The 21,851-nt window shown below is 43.2% G+C and overlaps 2 protein-coding genes across 3 annotated transcripts in view; one reads left to right on the top strand and one right to left on the bottom strand.

Moving 5' to 3' along the window:
• ncana (neurocan a) overlaps positions 1-3,431 on the top strand; it is a 136,728-nt gene extending 133,297 nt beyond the window's left edge. For both annotated transcript variants that reach the window (XM_036986389.1, XM_036986391.1), the window contains 2 exons: positions 1,635-1,817; positions 2,044-3,431. In XM_036986389.1, the coding sequence (XP_036842284.1) occupies positions 1,635-1,817; positions 2,044-2,168 (308 nt within the window). In that variant the 3' untranslated portion in view covers positions 2,169-3,431. The remainder of the gene's footprint in view (positions 1-1,634; positions 1,818-2,043) is intronic.
• A 3,428-nt stretch (positions 3,432-6,859) lies between these two features.
• zgc:85843 (DUF2781 domain-containing protein) lies at positions 6,860-21,546 on the bottom strand. Its single transcript, XM_036986392.1, has 10 exons — positions 21,295-21,546; positions 20,866-20,987; positions 20,436-20,533; positions 20,178-20,281; positions 20,001-20,083; positions 19,755-19,879; positions 18,648-18,749; positions 8,452-8,544; positions 8,066-8,185; positions 6,860-7,877 (listed from the first exon to the last, which is right to left on the bottom strand). Exons 1-10 carry the CDS (start codon positions 21,378-21,380, stop codon positions 7,668-7,670), a joined length of 1,143 nt encoding a protein of 380 aa, XP_036842287.1. The 5' UTR covers positions 21,381-21,546; the 3' UTR covers positions 6,860-7,667.
• Between the last annotated feature and the right edge of the window lie 305 nt (positions 21,547-21,851).

A 21,851-nucleotide genomic window follows, 5' to 3' on the forward strand; every position in this document is an offset into this window, starting at 1 on the left:
CTCTACATTACCTCCACCTCTACCTCTACAGTACCTCCACCTCTACCTCTACAGTACCTCCAACTCCACCTCTACATTACCTCCACCTCCACCTCTACCTCTACAGTTCCTCCACCTCTACCTCTACAGTACCTCCACCTCTACCTCTACAGTACCTCCACCTCTACCTCTACAGTACCTGTACCTCCACCTCTACAGTACCTCCACCTCTACGTCTACCTCTACAGTACCTCCACCTGCTCTCTACCTCTACAGTACCTCCACCTCCATCTCTACCTCTTCCTCTACAGTACCTCCACCTCTACCTCTACAGTGCCTCCACCTCTACCTCTACAGTACCTCCACCTCTACCTTTACAGTACCTCCACCTCTACCTCTGCAGTACCTGTACCTCCACCTCTACCTCTACAGTACCTCTACCTCCACCTCCACCTCTACAGTACCTCTACCTCCACCTCCACCGCTACAGTACCTCTACCTCCACCTCCACCTTTACCTCCACCTGCCAAGTTTGCTTACATTGTTCTCCAAACACAGGAGTACTCACCTGTGGCCTTTTTATCCATGAGTTACAGATTTGGTGTATGGCTCTACTAAATGAGTTACAGGTTTGGTGTATGGCTCTACTAAATTAGTTACAGGTTTGGTGTATGGCTCTACTAAATGAGTTCCAGGTTTGGTGTATGGCTCTACTAAATGAGTTACAGGTTTGGTGTATGGCTCTACTAAATGAGTTACAGATTTGGTGTATAGTTCTACTAAATGAGTAACAGATTTGGTGTATGGCTCTACTAAATGAGTTACAGGTTTGGTGTATGGTTCTACTAAATGAGTTACAGATTTGGTGTATGGTTCTACTAAATGAGTTACAGGTTTGGTGTATGGCTCTACTAAATGAGTTACAGGTTTGGTGTATGGTTCTACTAAATGAGTTACAGGTTTGGTGTATGGCTCTACTAAATGAGTTACAGGTTTGGTGTATGGCTCTACTAAATGAGTTACAGATTTGGTGTATAGTTCTACTAAATGAGTAACAGATTTGGTGTATGGCTCTACTAAATGAGTTACAGGTTTGGCTGAATATTCCTCATGGGCCAGTGTGTAATTGGGAAAAACTGTAATATTTCCAGTTGATCTAAACAGAAACCTTTGTCTCTTTCTGTTGCCGTTTTATCTCACCCCACATGTTCACTTGGACTGCAAAGCTAACATTTGCCATCTTGTTAAAAGCTGGCATTAAATTGCCAGTGACTGTCTTGCCCTCAGATCTATTCTCTGAAATCCCACCATGCATTTCTGTGTCAGGTGCCCTGATGTAACTGTGACACTGGAATGAGACCCAGAGCAAGGATTTATGGGATAGCCTGAAGCCTAGCTCCTTGAGGAGGGAGGGAGGGAAGAGGGAGGGAGAGAGATTATCGGAGCTGCCTTGGCTCTCTATTGCTTCACAGAGCACTGCGCCATCTGCAGAGCACCTGTCCTCGCGTATAGGATTCAGTAGCAAGTGTTTCACCTAGGGAGAAAAAAATAAATTGCAAGCCAGACACCATAGATACAGTACACACTGTATCTTCTTCGATGTTGCTCAACACTGACTGAATTGACTTAAATGTTCATCTTGTCCCGTCTGACAGTGCTGTGTGGAACCCCACCCGCTGTGGAGAATGCCCATCTGATTGGCCGTCGGCGGTCCCATTATGACATCCATGCGGTGGTGCGTTATCAGTGTGCCGAAGGTTTCTACCAGCGCCACATCCCCACCGCGCGTTGCCGGGCCGATGGCACCTGGGACCGGCCCAAGATCATCTGCACAAAGTGTGAGTGACAAACAGCAGATTTATTTTTTTAAACGTGTCTTATGCAACCTTTCTTCTGATAACAAACCTTTATTCACCCAGGTAGGCTTTTCTGTATAAACATTTGTGTATTCCTTCTAGTATGGGCTGAATAAGAAACAGAATGGTAAATGTTGTCACTGCACCAAATAAACAGAGATTGGTAAATGTTGTTACTGCACCAATTTTGAGTCTTCCCCTCCCTCAGCTCGGCGATCCCACCGGTACCGCCGCAACCACCGCCACGGCCAGCGCCGGGAGCGTAGGAACCACAGGAGATACGGAGGAGAGGCACACATGGAGAGGGGAGAGGACACACACAGCCAATACTGAACCAAATACTACACCTCCCACAATGCTCTGCGCCTGACCGCTGACCTATCCTGGGGCTGAGGGGGATCAACCCCTCACAATGGACAGTAGTTGACATCTGAACGTTCTCTTTTCCTGACCTATTTCAGTCTCTCTCTTTGGATTGAAATCTCACTTGAGATACTGTATGTGTGCAAAACTTTAACTTTCATGCAAATGACCGATTGACATCAGTGCAAAAAAGGTTCTGTGTTACGCACCCATATCTCATGTTTGGATTTGTCCTTTTTTTAGTTGATTTTGTTTAACCCATGTCCATTACTTACAACAGTAATAGTCTCTCTCTCGCTAACACGGTCGCTAATACTGTAACTTAGAAACAGCAAATCCTTGGCATGTCTATGAATAACCTATTCTCACTGTCGAAACATAAATACAGTGATGTGATAAATACAGTGTGTGTGTGTGTGTGTGTGTGTGTGTGTGTGTCTGTTCATGCGTGCGTGTATATGTGTGTGAGAGAAAGTGTGTATCCTATGCGAGTGTTTTTATAAGCTTGTTCTACATCTCAGAACATCCTAATGTTTGTGTTCTGTTTATAAAGCACAGATTTAATTAATAAATTAGCTAGTTAGCTTTCAGTCCCAATTAACCCAGAGCTTTTGTCTGTATCCTGTACTTGTTATGTTCCGTTAGGGCTCCTGAATAGTAGGGCTGTTTTATTATTCAACTTATGTGCCATTTTTTAATATTTGCTAACTTTCAACGTCACTATTTATTATGGACTAGTTAATATATGTTGATTTTTTTTTGTTTACATAATCTAACAAGGCAATGTAATACCTTTTTTCTTTAATGTACCATTCTCTTACAATCAAAATGTGTTAACCAAAAAACAAGTTAACCCTTTGATTGCCTGTACTGTACTGTAAATACTGTGGTTTTTGTCTGTTTGTTATTGACTGACACCTGATTGATACCTGACCCTTGTCCAGCCATGTGTTTCCCATCGGCATCTCAACTAATATTCTAAAACAGCCCCATCGATCTAAATGGAATAAAATAGGATAGATTGAAGTACTACGGACTGAGACAAAACATTCCCAAGATATCTACTCGATCGTCAATAGACCCAGTCTTTGCACGGCTCCAATATGTGATGGGTAGGATGCCATGAATCTGGTCCTTGATTGGTCGTCACCCCTTTTTTGGTGTTGTTATGATGTCCTGTCCAGCTGTTGTGTTCCATTCTTAATAAAGCTAAAAAAACAAACAAATTAACGACGACAGTGTGTCTGGTCAGTTTTGTGATTGAAGCTGGGCTCTAGCTCTAATATTTATATTTCTTTGTACGTTTCTACCACATCGCTGTACCTCAGACACGGAAGACTGACAGCAGCTTGTAGCTAACCCATGCCTTCTAAACCAGCATCCAGGAACAAAACAAAGCATTTTAACATCTTCTACTAATTTACCAGCTCTGTTGTTCACCTCACTTCATTCTCCGCCCAGAGAAAGTCCATTCTGGCCAATAGTTTTCATTCTGTCGGGAACAAACAGGACATTTTCTCCTCTCTTTGGTCTCTGTTTTGAATGGATTGTGGAGGGAAAATACATGTAAGAATGGACCCTATAGAGGAAAATATACATCTAAAAGAATCAACCCAATAAAAGAAAGTTCATCTAAAGGAATTGGTCCATTGGTCCAATACCACCACTGCTAGACGACCACTGCTAGTTTAATCTCACTTTGGGTTGTCGCCTCTTGGCTCAGTTGGCTCTGAGACCTGACCCCCCTCTCTGTCACTGTGATTCACTGTGATAAAAACTGTGGAGCAGAGAGAGGTTTTGAGAGTAAAAAGAAGGCAATATTTATTTAAACTCTGGTTGGAAAAGTTGCTTGACTCTGTTGAAATCAAGTGACAGTGATTGCCGTACAGGTGAACCATATACAGTGCCTTGCGAAAGTATTCGGCCCCCTTGAACTTTGCGACCTTTTGCCACATTTCAGGCTTCAAACATAAAGATATAAAACTGTATTTTTTTGTGAAGAATCAACAACACGTGGGACACAATCATGAAGTGGAATGACATTTATTGGATATTTCAAACTTTTTTAACAAATCAAAAACTGAAAAATTGGGCGTGCAAAATTATTCAGCCCCCTTAAGTTAATACTTCAAGTTAATAAGTTCCATTTTGGTTTCATCTGACCAGAGCACCTTCTTCCACATGTTTGGTGTGTCTCCCAGGTGGCTTGTGGCAAACTTTAAACGACACTTTTTATGGATATCTTTAAGAAATGGCTTTCTTCTTGCCACTCTTCCATAAAGGCCAGATTTGTGCAATATACGACTGATTGTTGTCCTATGGACAGAGTCTCCCACCTCAGCTGTAGATCTCTGCAGTTCATCCAGAGTGATCATGGGCCTCTTGGCTGCATCTCTGATCAGTCTTCTCCTTGTATGAGCTGAAAGTTTAGAGAGACGGCCAGGTCTTGGTAGATTTGCAGTGGTCTGATACTCCTTCCATTTCAATATTATCGCTTGCACAGTGCTCCTTGGGATGTTTAAAGCTTGGGAAATCTTTTTGTATCCAAATCCGGCTTTAAACTTCTTCACAACAGTATCTCGGACCTGCCTGGTGTGTTCCTTGTTCTTCATGATGCTCTCTGCGCTTTTAACAGACCTCTGAGACTATCACAGTGCAGGTGCATTTTTACGGAGACTTGATTACACACAGGTGGATTGTATTTATCATCATTAGTCATTTAGGTCAACATTGGATCATTCAGAGATCCTCACTGAACTTCTGGAGAGAGTTTGCTGCACTGAAAGTAAAGGGGCTGAATAATTTTGCACGCCCAATTTTTCAGTTTTTGATTTGTTAAAAAAGTTTGAAATATCCAATAAATGTTGTTCCACTTCATGATTGTGTCCCACTTGTTGTTGATTCTTCACAAAAAATACAGTTTTATATCTTTATGTTTGAAGCCTGAAATGTGGCAAAAGGTCGCAAAGTTCAAGGGGGCCGAATACTTTCGCAAGGCACTGTACATTAAAACCAGAGCTGAACATGTGGGAAGAGAGAGCATGCTGGGCTTTTACTTTCCAGACGTCAAACTTAGTTCAAAACAGAAGTCTGAAATCATGTACAGTGGGGCAAAAAAGTATTTAGTCAGCCACCAATTGTGCATGTTCTCCCAATTAAAAAGATGAGAGAGGCCTATAATTTTCATCATAGGTACACTTCAACTATGACAGACAAAATGAGAAAAAAAATCCAGAAAATCACATTGTAGGATTTTTTATGAATTTATTTGCAAATTATGGTGGAAAATAAGTATTTGGTCACCTAAAAACAAGCAAAATTTCTGGCTCTCACAGACCTGTAACTTCTTCTTTAAGAAGCTCCTCTGTCCTCCACTTGTTACCTGTATTAATGGCACCTGTTTGAACTTGTTATCAGTATAAAAGACACAACCTCAAACAGTCACACTCCAAACTCCACTATGGCCAAGACCAAAGAGCTGTCAAAGAGCTGACACCAGAAACAAAATTGTAGACCTGCACCAGGCTGGGAAGACTGAATCTGCAGTAGGTAAGCAGCTTGGTTTGAAGAAATCAACTGTGGGAGCAATTATTAGGAAATGGAAGACATACAAAACCACTGATAATTTCCCTCGATCTGGGGCTCCACGCAAGATCTCACCCCGTGGGGTCAAAATGATCACAAGAACGGTGAGCAAAAATCCCAGAACCACACGGGGGGACCTAGTGAATGACCTGCAGAGAGCTGGGACCAAAGTAACAAAGTCTACCATCAGTAACACACATGGAGGAATGGGCCAAAATACCAGCAACAGTGTGTGAAAACCTTGTGAAGACTTACAGAAAACGTTTGACCTCTGTCATTGCCAACAAAGGGTATATAACAAAGTATTGAGATAAACTTTTGTTACTGACCAAATACTTATTTTCCACCATAATTTGCAAATAAATTAATTAAAAATCCTACAATGTGATTTTCTGGATTTTCTTTTCTATTTTTGTCTGCCATAGTTGAAGTGTACCTATGAGGAAAATTACAGGCCTCTCTCATCTTTTTAAGTGGGAGAACTTGCACAATTGGTGGCTGACTAAATACTTTTTTGCCACACTGTATGTTGTCAACAGTTTGATTTTGTATGACAATACTGTCTAGCTGGTGTTCACTTCTTATCAACTCATGACAGCAGAGGCCACCTGCCAGGCAGGGCAAAGTTTACTAGGCCACATGTGCACTGTCACTGACTATAGACAGTATCCAATGACATCATCAACCAGAGATGGAAGCTCAGAGGTCTTTGAGCAACACATCCAACTCAGTGACAGTTTTGAACTGGAAAAGACTAATGATTGTGAGAAAACAACACTCCAGACAGAAGTTGCCTCAAACCACAGACCTAGGATTTCCCCCAGTTCAAAGTTTATCCGTTAGGTGGTGGAAAAATCTGCAACTGGGCAACTATTATGATAAAATCAATGTTCCAGTGAAAGACTGAGCATCCCACCACTTTCAGTATCTGATGAATCTCTGCCCTGTTGCCTCAATAGTCAGGCAGACTTGCATGAAAAAGGTAAACAGAGTATTTCACAAGAATGGAGATATCGACACATCAGGATACACACCAACCCAGGACCAGAGTACAACTACTCAAAGAAACAGAATAGTGTAGTTGTTCACATATTTTAATATATTCACGTAACAAACATTTATTGAAGTAATTCTGGCCCAACCCCTCCAAAAATAGCCATCAATTGTTTCATAAATACTAACTAAACATTTGTCCCCTCAACCCATGACTTCCTATAGTGGTCTCTCCAACACCAACCACATCTTGTGAAACATGCCTTGTTATCTGGTCTTATCAGCAGCACTACAACACAGTTGTTCAGCAAAAAAAAGAGTCCTCAACATGGTCCATAGTTTCACAGTTCCTCTGTGATAACTCTATGAGGCAATGCTGTCCTGCTGTATCAGTGTCAGTGATCAGAGTCCAGGTTTATAGGCCTTGTAGGCCCTACTATACTATACCACCTGAGACTGTCTCACTGACTCACTAGCTACATAGATAAAGCCATGTCCACAAACAGGCTTTATCTCGATCCAATAGTCCATATAGGGAGTGCTACTGCAGAATAGATGGCTTGTAGCAGGGCTTGGTTTTGGCTGTTTAATGCACTGTACTGTATTCCGCTGTTGTAGACATGGGCCTGAACTTTACTCCAAAAGGCTACAACCAACAGAAGGAGTGGATAATGTATGAAATTGAAGTTAATTTGCTTGATGTGTTCTAGATTAATATAACATTGTTTTGTAAATCTGGAGGGTCACATTTCCAGAAGCATGGTATGCCAGCCACACCAAAACGTTTGGGTTCTTTAGGATCGTGGGTACAGTAGTTCTTGATCTTACAGTAGCATTCTAGACCATTCGCTCACAGAGTCCATGCTCAGTGGGAATTGTAGTGTTATGGGTTTAGTTGTCCTTCTTCTCCGGGCTGGTCTGTCCCTCAGGTACAGTAGGCATGAAGAAAGTGGGGCTGAGGCGGCATCGGATGGCTAGGAGGATCGGTAGAGCTACATACAGCCCGTTTAGAATCATAACTGTCGACCATTTGTCTGTTGGGACCCGGTATGTGAAGGGGGTTCGGGAGTGGAGTGATCCCCCGATATGGCACCACTGGGTCTGAGGAAGGGGAGGAGACGGATGGGTGTGATGAGGCGTCAATGGAAGACGAATAATAGGAATAGAATAGAAACACAACAATGGTGTAAAAAAAAAAAAAAATCTAATTTGTATCACAGCTGCTTTGTCAAATCCCTGGTACATCACACTGCGTGTGAACTGCAAATTGAAGCGACCAATATTATTACCTGGGCTATGGCCCCCGCAAAGAAGATGGCCCAGTCCAGCATCCAGGTACAACCAGGGTTCCTCAGCCCATATATGAATGCAGCCAGCAGAGGCAACGCATAGAACAAATACACCAGCATCTAGAGCAATCAAATAACAAGACACGTGTCGTTCGACATCAAGACGGACGCAATGGCAACTACACTGTCAAGCAGCATGGAACAGGAACAAATATGGATAGCATGCCATAACGGACAATGGAATGAAGATCTATGTGTGTTTTACTCATTCTATTTTCTACAACTCACCATGATCCTAGGGAAGACCACGGGGTCCTTGAGGTAAGGCTCAACTCACCGTGATCCAAGGGAAGACCACGGGGTCCTTGAGGTAAGGCTCAACTCACCGTGATCCTAGGGAAGACCACAGGATCCTTGAGGTAAGGCTCATACTGGTAGATATAGGTGAAGCAGGTATCCAGAGGACAGTCAAGGGCCACCTGAGGGAGAGAGAGGGAGAGTGAATGAATGGATGGATGGATAGATGGATGAATGGATGGATGGATCAATGAATGAACACATGAATCAATCAATCAATCAATGATGTACAATTTTGTTGGCTAAAGAAGAAACACACTGGCTACATGAACCCTACAATTCAGACTTGGGAAATGTACGCCTTTCCTACGCACGCCTTCGCACTTCTCAGTAATTGCTATTCAGACTTACCTTATGCTGGTACCTAACAGGCTTTGCAGACATGGTTCCCGTTAGGAAGATGGCGCTGACAGAGATGGTCTCCTCACTTCTTGTTCTTAGGAAACTATGCAGTATTTAGTTTTTTTATGTATTAATACTTACGTTGTTACCCCAGGAAATCTTTAAGTCTTATTACATACAGCCGGGAAGAACTGTTGGATATAAGAGCAACGTCAACTTACCAACATTACTACCAGGAATACAACTTTCCCTAAGTTGATCCTCTGTTTGTACCACCACCCAGGACAATGGATAGGATCCCAGTAGGCGACCCAAAACAACAGCGTCGCAGAAGGGGCAGATGGAGCGGTCTTCTGGTCAGGCTCCCTAGACGGGCACATCACTCACCGCTCCCGAGTATACTACTCGCCAATGTCCAGTCTCTTGACAACAAGGTAGGCGAAATTCATGTAAGGGTTGCCTTCCAGAGAGACATCAGAGATTGTATCATTCTCTGTTTCACTGAAACATGGCTCACTCGGGAGATGTTATCAGAGTCGGTACATCCACCAGGTTTCTTCACGCATCGCGCCGACAGAAACAAACATCTCTCTGGTAAGAAGAAGGGCGGGGGTGTATGCCTTATGATTAACGAGTCGTGGTGTGATAATAACAACATACTGGAACTCAAGTCCTTTTGTTCACCTGACCTAGAATTCCTTACAATCCAATGCCGACCGCAATATTTACCATTCTCTTCAATAGAATTCTCTTCACAGCCGTGTATACCCCCCCACCCCCCATGCAGACACCTCAACCGCCCTGAAAGAACTTCCTTGGACTCTATGCAAACTGGAAAGCATATATCCTGAGGCTGCATTTATTGTAGCTGGGGATTTTAACGAAGCTAATCTGAAAACAAGGCTCCCTAAATTTTATCAGCATATCGAATGCCCGACCCGGGCTGGCAACGTTCTGGATGATTGCTACTCTAACTTCCGCGACGCATTCAAAGCTCTCCCTCGCCATCCTTTCGGCAAATCTCCAAGACGGCGTAGCAGTCAGACATCTTTTTGTCCTTGTCTTGTCGTGTCCCATGTATACATCTTTTTATATCTTTTTTCTTCGCATATATTTAAAATATATATTTTTCTTAACCTCAACATCAACATACTCTCCTGCAATCCACCTCACCCAATGTGGTATGGATCTGCTATTTCTTTACTTCTGAACCGGAACCCCAACAGAAGCTAGCCAGCTAACTAGCTACTAGCTAGTAACCAGCTAGCCACTGCTAGCGGTCATCAGCTACCATTAGCCCGGACAACTCTCGCCAGTCTGCAAAGTGCAACTCAAACCAGAGAAAATCTGACTTATTTTTCTTCATATCTCCGGATTCCTACTGCAAGCTCTGAACCTTTTCACCTGGATCATCGCAGCTAGCTGCTATCCGAGTGGCCACTCCTGGCAAATGTCTCTGTCCCAAAACAAGAACAAATTAGCCTGGAGCTAGCTTTGCTAGGCCCATCTCCCGGCTAACCAAATAGGTCCATCAGCTACTCCTTGGGCTACAATACCTATTTTGCCAATCGGCCTGAACCCCCGCCGAACCATCACGACTGGACTACCAATGTAATTCGCCTGAGGGGGTTTATCAACTCGCGACATCCCCTGAATGCCCATCTGCTAGCCTGCTAGCCGCGGCCTGCTAGCTGTCTAGAGCATATCGGACTGTTAGCGTAAGAGGTCCATCGGACAAATTTGGCCACTTGACCTATTCTGCCAATTGGCTTGGATCCTTTAACCACACGGAGCCCTGCTGATCCACGACGACTGGTCTGCAGACGTAACAGCACAAGGGGGCTACAACAGACTTTCTTCCGACGCGACATCCCTCTAAGACCCTTCTGTTACCTTGCTAGCCCCGGCCCGCTAGCTGCCTGAATCTAAGAGTTTACGGCCTGAGCCACTCACTGGACCCCTATGATCACTCGGCTACGCATGCCTCCCCCTAATGTCAATATGCCTTGTCCATTGCTGTCTTGGTTAGTAATTATTTCCTTATTTCACTGTAGAGCCTCTAGCCCTGCTCAATATGCCTTAGTTAACCCTTTAGTTCCAACCCCCACACATGCGGTAACCTCACCTGGTTTAAATTATGTTTCTCTCATCGTCACTCAGTGCATATGTTTACCTCCACTATATTCACATCCTACCATACATTTGTCTGTACATTATGCCTTGAATCTATTCTACTGTGCCTAGAAACCTGCTTCTTTTACTCTCTGTTCTGAACGTACTAGACGGCCAGTTGTTATAGCCTTTAGCTGTACCCTTATCCTACTCCTCCTCTGTTCCTCTGGTGATGTGGGGGTTAATCCAGGCCCTGCAGTGCCTAGCTCCACTCCCATTCCCCAGGCGCTCTCATTTGTTGAATTCTGTAACCGTAAAAGCCTTGGTTTCATGCATGTTAACATTAGAAGCCTCCTCCCTAAGTTTGTTTTATTCACTGCCTTAGCACACTCTGCCAACCCGGATGTCCTAGCCGTGTCTGAATCATTGCTTAGGAAGACCACCAAAAACCCTGAAATGTTCATCCCTAACTATAACATTTTCCGACAAGATAGAACTGCCAAAGGGGGCGGAGTTGCAATCTACGGCAGAGATAGCCTGCAGAGTTCTGTCTTCATATCCAGGTCTGTGCCCAAACAATTTGAGCTCCTACTTTTAAAAATCCACCTTCCCAGAAACAAGTCTCTCACCGTTGGATCTTGCTATAGACCACTTTCTGCCCCCAGCTGTGCCCTGGACACCATATGTGAATTGATTGCCCCCGATCTTTCTTCAGAGCTCGTGCTGTTAGGTGACCTAAACTGGGACATGCTTACCACACCAGCCGTCCTACAATCTAAGCTTGATGCCCTCAACCTCACTCAAATTATCAATGAACCCACCAGGTACAACCTCAAATCTGTGAACACAAGCACCCTCATATATATCATCCTAACCAACTGCTCTCCAGATACACCTCTGCTGTCGTCAACCATGTCCTCAGCTATCACTGCCTCATTGCCTGCATCCATAATGGGTCTGCTGTCAATTGACCACCACTCATCACTGTCAAAAGCTCCCTAAAACACTTCAGCGTGCAGGCCTTTCTAATTGACCTGGCCCGGGTATCCTGGAACGACATTGACCTCATTCCGTCAGTAGAGGATGCCTGGTTATTCTTTAAAAGTGCTTTCCTCACCATAAGCATGCCCCATTCAAGAAATGTTGAACCAGGAACTGATATAACCCTTGGTTCACTCCAGACCTGACTGCCCTTGACCAGCACAAAAACATCCTGTGGCGTACTACATTAGCTTCGAATAGCCCCTGCGATATGCAACTTTTCAGGGAAGTTAGGAACCAATATACAGTACAAAGGAAGTTAGGAAAGCAAAGGCTAGCTTTTTCAAACAGAAATTTGCATCCTGTAGCACAAACTCCAAAAAGTTCTGGGACACTGTAAAGTCCATGGAGAATAAGAGCACCTCCTCCCAGCTGCCCACTGCACTGAGGCTAGGATACAATGTCACCACTGATAAATCTGCGACAATTGAGAATTTCAAAAAGCATTTTTCTACAGCTGGCCATGCTTTCCACCTAGCTACCCCTACCCAAGTCAACAGACCTGCAACCTCCATAGTAACTTGCCTGAGACGCCCCAATTTCTCCTTCACCCAAATCCAGATAGCTGATGTTCTGAAAGAGCTGCAAAATCTGGATCCCTACAAATAAGCCGGGCTAGACAATCTAGACCCTCTCTTTCTAAGATTATCCACCAAAATTGTTGCAACCCCTATTACTAGCCTGTTCAATCTCTCTTTCGTATCGTCTGAGATCCCCAAAGATTGGAAAGCTGCCGCGGTCATCCCCCTCTTCAAAGGGGGAGACACCCTAGACCCACCTGCTAAAGACCTATATCTATCCTACCCTGCCTTCCTAACATCTTCAAAAGCCAAGTTAACAAACAGATCACCGTCCATTTCGAACCCCACCGTACTTTTTCTATACAATCTGGTTTCAGAGCTGGTCATGGGTGCGCCTCAGCCACGCTCAAGGTCCTAAATGATATCATAACAGCCATCGATTAGACACAATACTGTGCAGCAGTATTCATCGACCTGGCCAAGGCTTTCGACTCCGTCAATTACCACATTCTTATCGGCAGACTCAACAGTCTTGGTTTCTCAAATAATTGCCTCGCCTGGTTCACCAACTACTTCTCAGACAGAGTTCAGTGTATCAAATCGGAGGCCCTGTTGTACGGACCTTTGGCAGTCTTTATGGGGGTGCCACAGTGTTCAACCTCAGGCCAACTCTCTTCTCTGTATACATCAATGATGTCGCTCTTGCTACTGGTGATTCTCTGATCCCCCTCTACGCAGACAACACCCTTCTGTATACTTCTGGCCCCTCTTTGGAGACTGTGTTAACTAACCTTCAGTCGAGCTTCAATGCCATACAACTCTCCTTCCGTGGCCGCCAACTGCTCTTAAATGCAAGGAAAACTAAATGCATGCTCTTCAACCGATCGTTGCCCACACCTGCCAGCCCGCCCAGCATCACTACTCGGGACGGTTCTGACTTAGAATATGTGGACAACTACAAATACCTAGGTTTCTGGTTAGACTGTAAACTCTCCTTCCAGACTCACATTAAGCATCTCAAATCCAAAATTAAATCTAGAATTGGCGTCCTATATCGCAACAAAGCATCCTTCACTCATGCTGCCAAACATGCCCTCGTAAAACTGACTATCCTACCGATCCTTGACATCGGCGATGTCATTTACAAAATAGCCTCCAACACTCTACTCAACAAATTGGATGCAGTCTATCACAGCGCTGTTACAGTGCCATCCGAATACAAACAGTGTAGCTATTCCCTCCGCAAGACAATCAAACAAGCTAAGTGTCAGTATAGAGACAAAGTAGAGTCGCAATTCAAAGGCTCAGACACGAGACATATGTGGCAGGGTCTACAGTCAATCACGGATTGCGAAAAGAAAAACAGCCCCGTCGCGGACACCAACGTTTTGCTCCCAGACAAATTAAACAACTTCTTTTCTCGCGAGGACAATACAGTGCCACTGACACAACCCGCTACCAAAACCTGCGGGCTCTTCTTCAATGCAGCCAACGTGAGTAAGACATTTAAACATGTTAACTTCTCTGGGATATGTGGGACGGTAGCGTCTCACCTAGCCAACAGCCAGTGGAATTGCAGGGCGCCAAATTCAAAACAACAGAAATCTTTCAAATTAAAATTCCTCAAACACACAAGTATTATACACAATTTTAAAGATAAACTCCTTGTTAATCCAGCCATGGTGTCTGATTTCAAAAAGGCTTTACGGCGAAAGCACACCTTGCGATTATGTTAGCTCAGCGCCTAGCCACAGAAAACCATACAGCCATTTTCCAAAGAAGGAGAGGTGTCACAAAGGACAGAAATAGCGTTAAAATTAATCACTAACCTTGATGATCTTCACCGGATGGCACTCCCAGGACTCTAGGCAATAAATGTGTGTTTTGTTCGATAAAGTTCATCTTTATGTCCAAAAACCTCATTTGAAATTGGTGCGTTACGTTCAGAAATGCATTGTCTCAAAGAAACATCCGGTGAAAGGGCAGAGAGCCACATCAAATTACAGACATACTCATCATAAACATTGATGAAAGATACAAGTGTTAAACACACAATTAAAGATAAACTTCTCCTTAATGCAACCGCTGGGTCAGATTTCAAAAATGTTTTACGGTAAAAGCACACCATGCAATTATGTTAGGTCAGAGCCTAGCCACAGAAAACCATACAGCCATTTTCCAACCAAGGAGAGGTGTCACAAAACTCAGAAATAGCGTTATAAATATTCACTTACCTTTGATGATCTTCATCGGAATGCACTCCCAGGAATCCCAGTTCCACAATAAATGTTTGTTTTGTTGCGCGTTTAGTTCACAAATCCAAATTCACAAGGCGCAGGCACTTAGTCCAGACGAAAAGTCAAAACAGTTCCTTTACAGTTTATAGAAACATGTCAAACGAAGTATATAATCAATCTTTAGGATGTTTTTATCATAAATCTTCAATAATATTCCAACCATGCAATTCCTTTGTCTTTAGAAATGAAAGGGAACGGAGCTCGCTCTCACGGCCGCGCACGTGACTAAACGAATGGCATTCTGCCAGACCCCTGATTCAAACAGCTCTTATTCACTCCCCCTTCATAGTAGAAGCCTGAAACAACATTCTAAAGACTGTTGACATCTAGTGGAAGCCTACGGAAGTGCAATATGACCCCATAGACACTGTATATTGGATAGGCAATCACTTGAAAAACTACAAACCTCAGATTTCCCACTTCCTGGTTGGATTTTTTTCAGGTTTTTGCCTGCCATATGAGTTCTGTTATATTCACAGACATCATTCAAACAGTTTTAGAAACTACAGAGTGTTTTCTAACCAAATCTACTAATTATATGCATATTCTAGCTTTTGGGCCTGAGTAGCAGGAAGTTTACTCTGGGCACCTTATTCATCCAAGCTACTCAATACTGCCCCCCAGTCCCAAAGAAGTTAACACTCTCGCAAGGCTGCCGGCCACAGACGGCATCCCTAGCCGCGTCCTCAGAGCATACGCAGACAAGCTGGCTGGTGTGTTTACGGACATATTCAATCAATCCCTTTCCCAGTCAAGAGGGCCACCATTGTTCCTGTTCCCAAGAAAGCTAAGGTAACTGAGCTAAACAACTACTACTACTTCCGTCATCCTGAAGTGCTTTGAGAGACTAATCAAGGATCATATCACCTCCACCCTACCTGACACCCTAGACCCACTCCAATTTGCTTACCACCCCAATAGGTCCACAGACGACGCAATCGCAATCACACTGCACACTGCACACTGCCCTAACCCATCTGGACAAGAGAAATACCTATGTAAGAATGCTGTTCATCGATTACAGCTCAGCGTTTAACACCATAGTACCCTCCAAACTCGTCATTAAGCTCGGGACCCTGGGTCTCGACCCCGCCCTGTGCAACTGGGTCCTGGACTTTCTGCCCCCAGGTGGTGAGGGTAGGAAACAACATCTCCACCCCACTGATCCTCAACACTGGGGCCTCGCAAAGGTTAGTTCTCAGCCCTCTCCTGTATTCCCTGTTCACCCATGACTGTGTGGCCATGCACGTTTTCAACTCAATCATCAAGTTTGCAGACGACTCTACAGTGCTAGGCTTGATTACCAACAACGATGAGATGGCCTACAGGGAGGAGGTGAGGGCCCTCGGAGTGTGGTGTCAGGAAAATAACCTCACACTCAACGTCAACAAAACAAAGTAGATGATCGTGGAATTCAGGAAACAGCAGAGGGAGCACTCCCCTATCCACATCGACGGGACAGTAGTGGAGAAGATGGAAAGTTTTAAGTTCCTCATACCCAACCTCAGGAGGATGAAGAAATTTCGCAACAAAAACACTCAACAAACTTTTACAGATGCACAATGAGAGCATCCTGTCGGGCTGTATCACTGCCTGGTACGGCAACTGCTCCACACACAACCGTAAGACTCTCCAGAGGGTAGTGAGGTCTGCACAACGCATCACCAGGCGCAAACTACCTGCCCTCCAGGACACCTACACCACCCAATGTCACAGGAAGGCCAAAAAGATCATCAAGTACAACAACCACCCGATCCACTGCCTGTTCACCCCACTACTATCCAGAAGACGAGGTCAGTACAGGTGCATCAAAGCTGGGACCGAGAGACTGAAAAACAGCTTCTATCTCAAGACCATCAGACTGTTAAACAGCCATCACTGACATTGAGTGTCTGCTGCCAACATACAGCCACTTTAATAATTAATATTTGGATGTAATAAATGTATCACTAGTCACTTTTAACAATGGCACTTTATATAATGTTTACATACCCTACATTACTCATCTCATATGTATGTACTGTACTCTATACCATCTACTGTATCTTGCCTATGCCGTTCGGCCATCGCTCAGCCCTATATTTATATGTACATATTCTTATTCATTCCTTTACACTTGTGTGTATAAGGTAGTTGTTGTGAAATTGTTAGATTACTTGTTAGATATTACTGCACAGTCAGAACTAGAAGCACAAGCATTTCGCTACACTCACATTAACATCTGCTAACCATGTGTATGTGACCAATAAAATATGATTTGATTTGATGTGATTTTTTGCCTGCACTGAATACATTTAATTCAACCACTGAAAACCTTCCCACTTGCTGGCCAACAGATTTACTCATCAATGTTTCCATTCAATAGTGTTTTCAGTTAAAAAAATTAAGCCATCCCTTTAAAATATAGTGTATCTTCAATTAGAATTTTGGCGACAGGCACTAGAACACATGGAGAGAATGGGTTCAAAATACAGGGATTCATTAAAGAAAGCCATCTAAATATATACATACACGTCTTTGTTTCAGCACCAACTGGTAGATTTCTAAATATTTAGGCACATTTTGGAGTTAGGAAAGTATGAATCATTTTTTAAAAATGATTTGGTGATCCTTTATGCTCTAAATATATTGTTGAATCAAAAATACAATGCTTTGATTCATCCTGAAAGTTGTCATATTATTAAATTGTTTAATCCCATGAAATATTGGAAGATTAGAAAAGTGTGCAATAGGGATTGAACTGTAGTCCAATAAATCTACCCTAATAATCCTCACTAATCATGGAACTGTATGAAAATGGTCCTGTCGTCATGAACCATGTGCCAGGCTCCAGGTTTAAACTGCTACTTGTGGTCTGTGTTCCTTAATGATTCAAATAGGCTACCTGTTCCAAATTATTGCACAACTTGGAATACATTAGCCTAATATGATCCACTATGGCTTCCCACACATACTCGACAGTGGAAAGAAAGGTCAACTAACGATGTAATGGAATGATGCAAAATGTAAGGAAACAAACACTAAAGAGACAGATATAAATGTAAGGAAACTAACACTAAAGAGACAGATATGAATGTATGTGGGTATATCTAACTGACGGTGGTTACCAATAGGGGCTAATATTTAAGAAAATACATGCATTTTTTTCATACAGTGAAAAGTCCAGACATAAAATGAAAACTTTCTAGACATGCTAAATCAACTCGTTAGGTTTTCCGCTATACTGTCATTTGTGCATGGCTACAGAAGCTTATAGCTTGGGTTTCCAAATTTCATCCCTGCTGGTTATAAAGCCAGCGTTTCATAAACTTCACTGGAAAAGGTGATATGTTGATATGTTTCAGTTTGCAGCCATATTACTGGTTTCTGGTTTCACATTTCACATTATTACTGGTTTCACATTTGTCTCCATCGATCAGGTAAAGAAGATCTAAAACTCATTGTCATTTATATTTACAATCCACTTATCCAAATGGCTTACTTATTTACCTAGCTCTTATCAACAGCTCAGCCTCTTATCAATTTGTAAATTACGGTGCATGGAGAATGGTGTTATTTCTATCGGAAAAAGAAAGTTGACGTTGTTCCACTTAGGACCGACAGTTGCTCAACCTTATTCATTGTTTCATCGCGCGTAAAGGTGGTGGAATTATGAGGGGAATTAAGTCAAGGTCAGAATACAGAGTATATGTAGACAAACCTACACCATGTCTTCCTTTACTTGAGCTCCCCCGCAAATGAATAGCGGGTAAATAGCAATGTGATGAATCAAAAATACAGTGGTTTGATTCATCCTGACAGTTGTAATATTATTCAATTGTTCAATCCATGAAGTATTGGAAGGTGAGAAAAGTGTGCAACTCGGGTCAGAATCCCCCCCATAGTGAAGTGAGTGGTTGGTCTGTTACTTACAACGCCCCTGAAGACAGAGAAGGCCATGGCTCCCAACAGTAGCAGAGACAGGATCAGGTCAACAGGCCTGTAGAGGAGACTTCTCTTCTGTGCTACTGCAATCTGAGGAATACAGACAAACACAACCTATGTCAGTCCAACTGGGTTACTGTACGTTTCAGGTTCAGTACCAGTCAAACGTTTGGACACACCTACTCATTCAAGGGTTTTTCTTTATTTTTACTATTTTCTACATTGTGGAATAATAGTGAAGACATGAAAACTATGAAACACATATGGAATAATGTTGTATCCAAAAAAGTTTTGAACAAAGAAAAAGAAACCACTACTAAAGGACACCAATAAGAAAAAGGGACTTGCTTGGGCCAAGAAACACGAGCAATGGATATTAGGCCAGTGGAAGTCTGTCCTTTGGTCTGATGAGTCCAAATTTGAGATTTTTGGTTCCAACCGGCGTGTCTTTGTGAGACGCAGAGTAGGTGAACGAATGATCTCCGCATGTGTGGTTCCCACCATGAAGAATGGAGGAGGAGGTGTGATGGTGTAGGGGTGCTTTGCTGGTGACACTCTCTGGCATTTATTTAGAATTCAAGGCACACTTAATCAGCATTCTGCAGTGATACGCCATTCCATCTGGTTTGCACTTAGTGGGACTATCATTTGTTTTTCAACAGGACAATGACCCAGAACACCTACAGGCTGTGTAAGGGCTATTTAACCAAGAAGGAGAGTCTGTGGAATGCTGCATCAGATGACCTGGCCTCCACAGTCACCCGACCTGAACCCATTTGAGATGGTTTTGGATGAGTTGGACCACAGAGTGAAGGAAAAGCAGCCAACAATTGTAGTCACTCGGAAGCAAACAGAAGCAAACAGAAGCCAAGGGGACGGACCTACCTGAATTTGTCCTTGTTTTCGTTGAGCAATGCTTTCTTCGGTTTGCAGTAATGAATTTGTGTTTTGTGTGGGAGGGTTTAGTGACTGCAACATGATGGTCAGTTATTCTCTTAAAGTGAATTGATCATATTCAATTCATGGATGAAACAAACATATCAGTCCAGTCGAAAGTTAGCTTTACTGCACTGCTGTTCCATCTGTGTATCTCACCTTGTCTGCAGGAATGATTGGCAGCTCTCTCTCTCCACTGAAGAGCAGGATGGCTCCCCAGATGGGCAGCAACAGGAAGGGAGTATTCCTCCAGAAGGCGGGATGAATGTTTGAACCATATTTACCTGCGTGAAGAGCCATGACAATATTAACATGTCTGTTCCTGATATACCTGTTTGCCACTATTTGGCCGTGTTAGAATATACCAGAGAGTAACAGTAATGGCAATTTCTTTGAAACACTCACCGATGACTACTCCTGGGATGAAGACGATCTGGTGGGCAATGGACGACCCAGCCCAGAACAGCGCCAGGCTGCGATAGGACTTCCTTATGAATAAGAAATAGATTTAACCATCTCACCAAAAATCTTATTGCCACTATTGGTACTACTGTAGAATCACTGTAACGAAGTGCCACTTACCCCCTGAACATGCGATGGATGATGATGAGGAAGAGGAGGAAGTGAATGACTCCCTCCCAGTAATTCATCATCACAGCGTAGGCTGTGCTCAGATGGGGCTCCCCCTGACAGATCATCAGGTCATGTTAAATAGCTGATATATTTCTTACAAAAAAAATTGTTTTCTACAAAGCGTTTTCCAAACCACATATCAATCAATAATCTAGTACAAATTACTAATTCATTAGGTAAAGGAAAGGACTAGTTAGTTAAACTAACCTTCTTCAGGTAGAAACCCATGTAACCAGAGATGTAGCCATCCTGTTCCAAAGCATTGGTCAGGCCCACCAGACATGTGAAGGAAAACACAGCCAACACTAAAAGAGAGAGAGAGAGAGACGAGAGAGAGAGAGAGAGAGAGAGAGAGAGAGACGAGAGAGAGAGAGAGAGAGAGAGAGACAGAGAGAGAGAGAGAGAGAGACGAGAGAGAGACAGAGAGCGAGAGAGACGAGAGAGAGAGAGAGAGAGAGAGAGAGAGAGAGAGAGACGAGAGAGAGACGAGAGAGAGACGAGAGAGAGAGAGAGAGACCTTTCTCATCCAGTTTCACTCACGCATTCTTTTCAATTATCTTCAACACCCCTTTATAATGAGAGGCGTGTGCGTGCTCACATATTACTACCACCTTTACGGTCTCTGACTACTACATACCATAAAACAAGGGGTCAATGTTTTCCCAGTGTTGCAATGCGAGAAGATGGAGGATGAGGAAAGACATGATGTAGGGTATAATGTACAGTACGGCAGCTCCTAGTGTCAACACCATTACAGGCCTGTGGAGGAGAGAGACACATGTATCAGTAATACAAACTCACACACCTTATGAAACTACATAGGGAAAAACTCTGGGGCCTTTTTTTCCTCTCCTCAAAGGTATCACCGATCTGAATGAATGACTGAACGAATGAATGACTAAGCCACTGAAGAATGATGACGTAACTGTAGCTGCCGTCTATGAAGGTATAGCCTAGGAAAGACGTTGGACTAAAAAGTATGGGGGAAAAAAGGTGTTGTGTATCATGGTAAAAGTGTGTCATGATTACATTACACAGAATAAAATGTGAGATGAACCCAACTTACTGTTTTGTGACATTGTTCATAGCGTAGAGAACCGCGGGAGCCACAAGAGACAAAAGGAGAACACATATGTCCACAGGCAGCTGCATCTTTGTACCGTTGATTCATATAACACCTCAGTCAAGGGGAATAATCTGAACAGTGTGCTGAAAAGGAACAGGAAAACTATATATCCCGAGTTTCAGTGGAGGATTACTGCTGCTGTCCACACCTTGTCTCCTGAATGGTGATTGTGATCACTCTTTTTACAAAGCTTTCATTGACCCTCGACATCAGCTGTTCACTGCTTTGGTTCAAAGTTCACAAGCTTTATGATTGCATTATTCTCAGAGTATCCTAGTCTATATAGCCTATAAACCTATAAACAGAGTGCATTTTGCATAAAACACATTCATGCGTAAATTAATTACATTCCAGTTTTAAATAGTTGTCAAACGTATATATATTTTTCTGTCAAGGCTTTGACATTTGGAACTATCGACAAAGAATGTATTACTGGAACCTAGGCCTACATGCCATTATTGCCACCTTGTGGTATGTGGCAAAAAGATGTAGTTTTA

The sequence above is a fragment of the Oncorhynchus mykiss genome, chromosome 8, assembly GCF_013265735.2.
Source record: "Oncorhynchus mykiss isolate Arlee chromosome 8, USDA_OmykA_1.1, whole genome shotgun sequence".
NCBI classification, from domain to species: domain Eukaryota; kingdom Metazoa; phylum Chordata; class Actinopteri; order Salmoniformes; family Salmonidae; genus Oncorhynchus; species Oncorhynchus mykiss.

Bases quoted from the DNA above. Each gene is read 5' to 3' on its own strand.
- zgc:85843 (XM_036986392.1), bottom strand. From the start codon at position 21,380: ATGCAGCTGCCTGTGGACATATGTGTTCTCCTTTTGTCTCTTGTGGCT. The intron at 20,084-20,177 runs GTAAGTGGCACT...CTTATTCATAAG, and splicing joins ATCCATCGCATGTTCAGGGG to GAAGTCCTATCGCAGCCTGG. The intron at 18,750-19,754 runs GTGAGATACACA...TGTATTCCTCAG, and splicing joins CAATCATTCCTGCAGACAAG to ATTGCAGTAGCACAGAAGAG.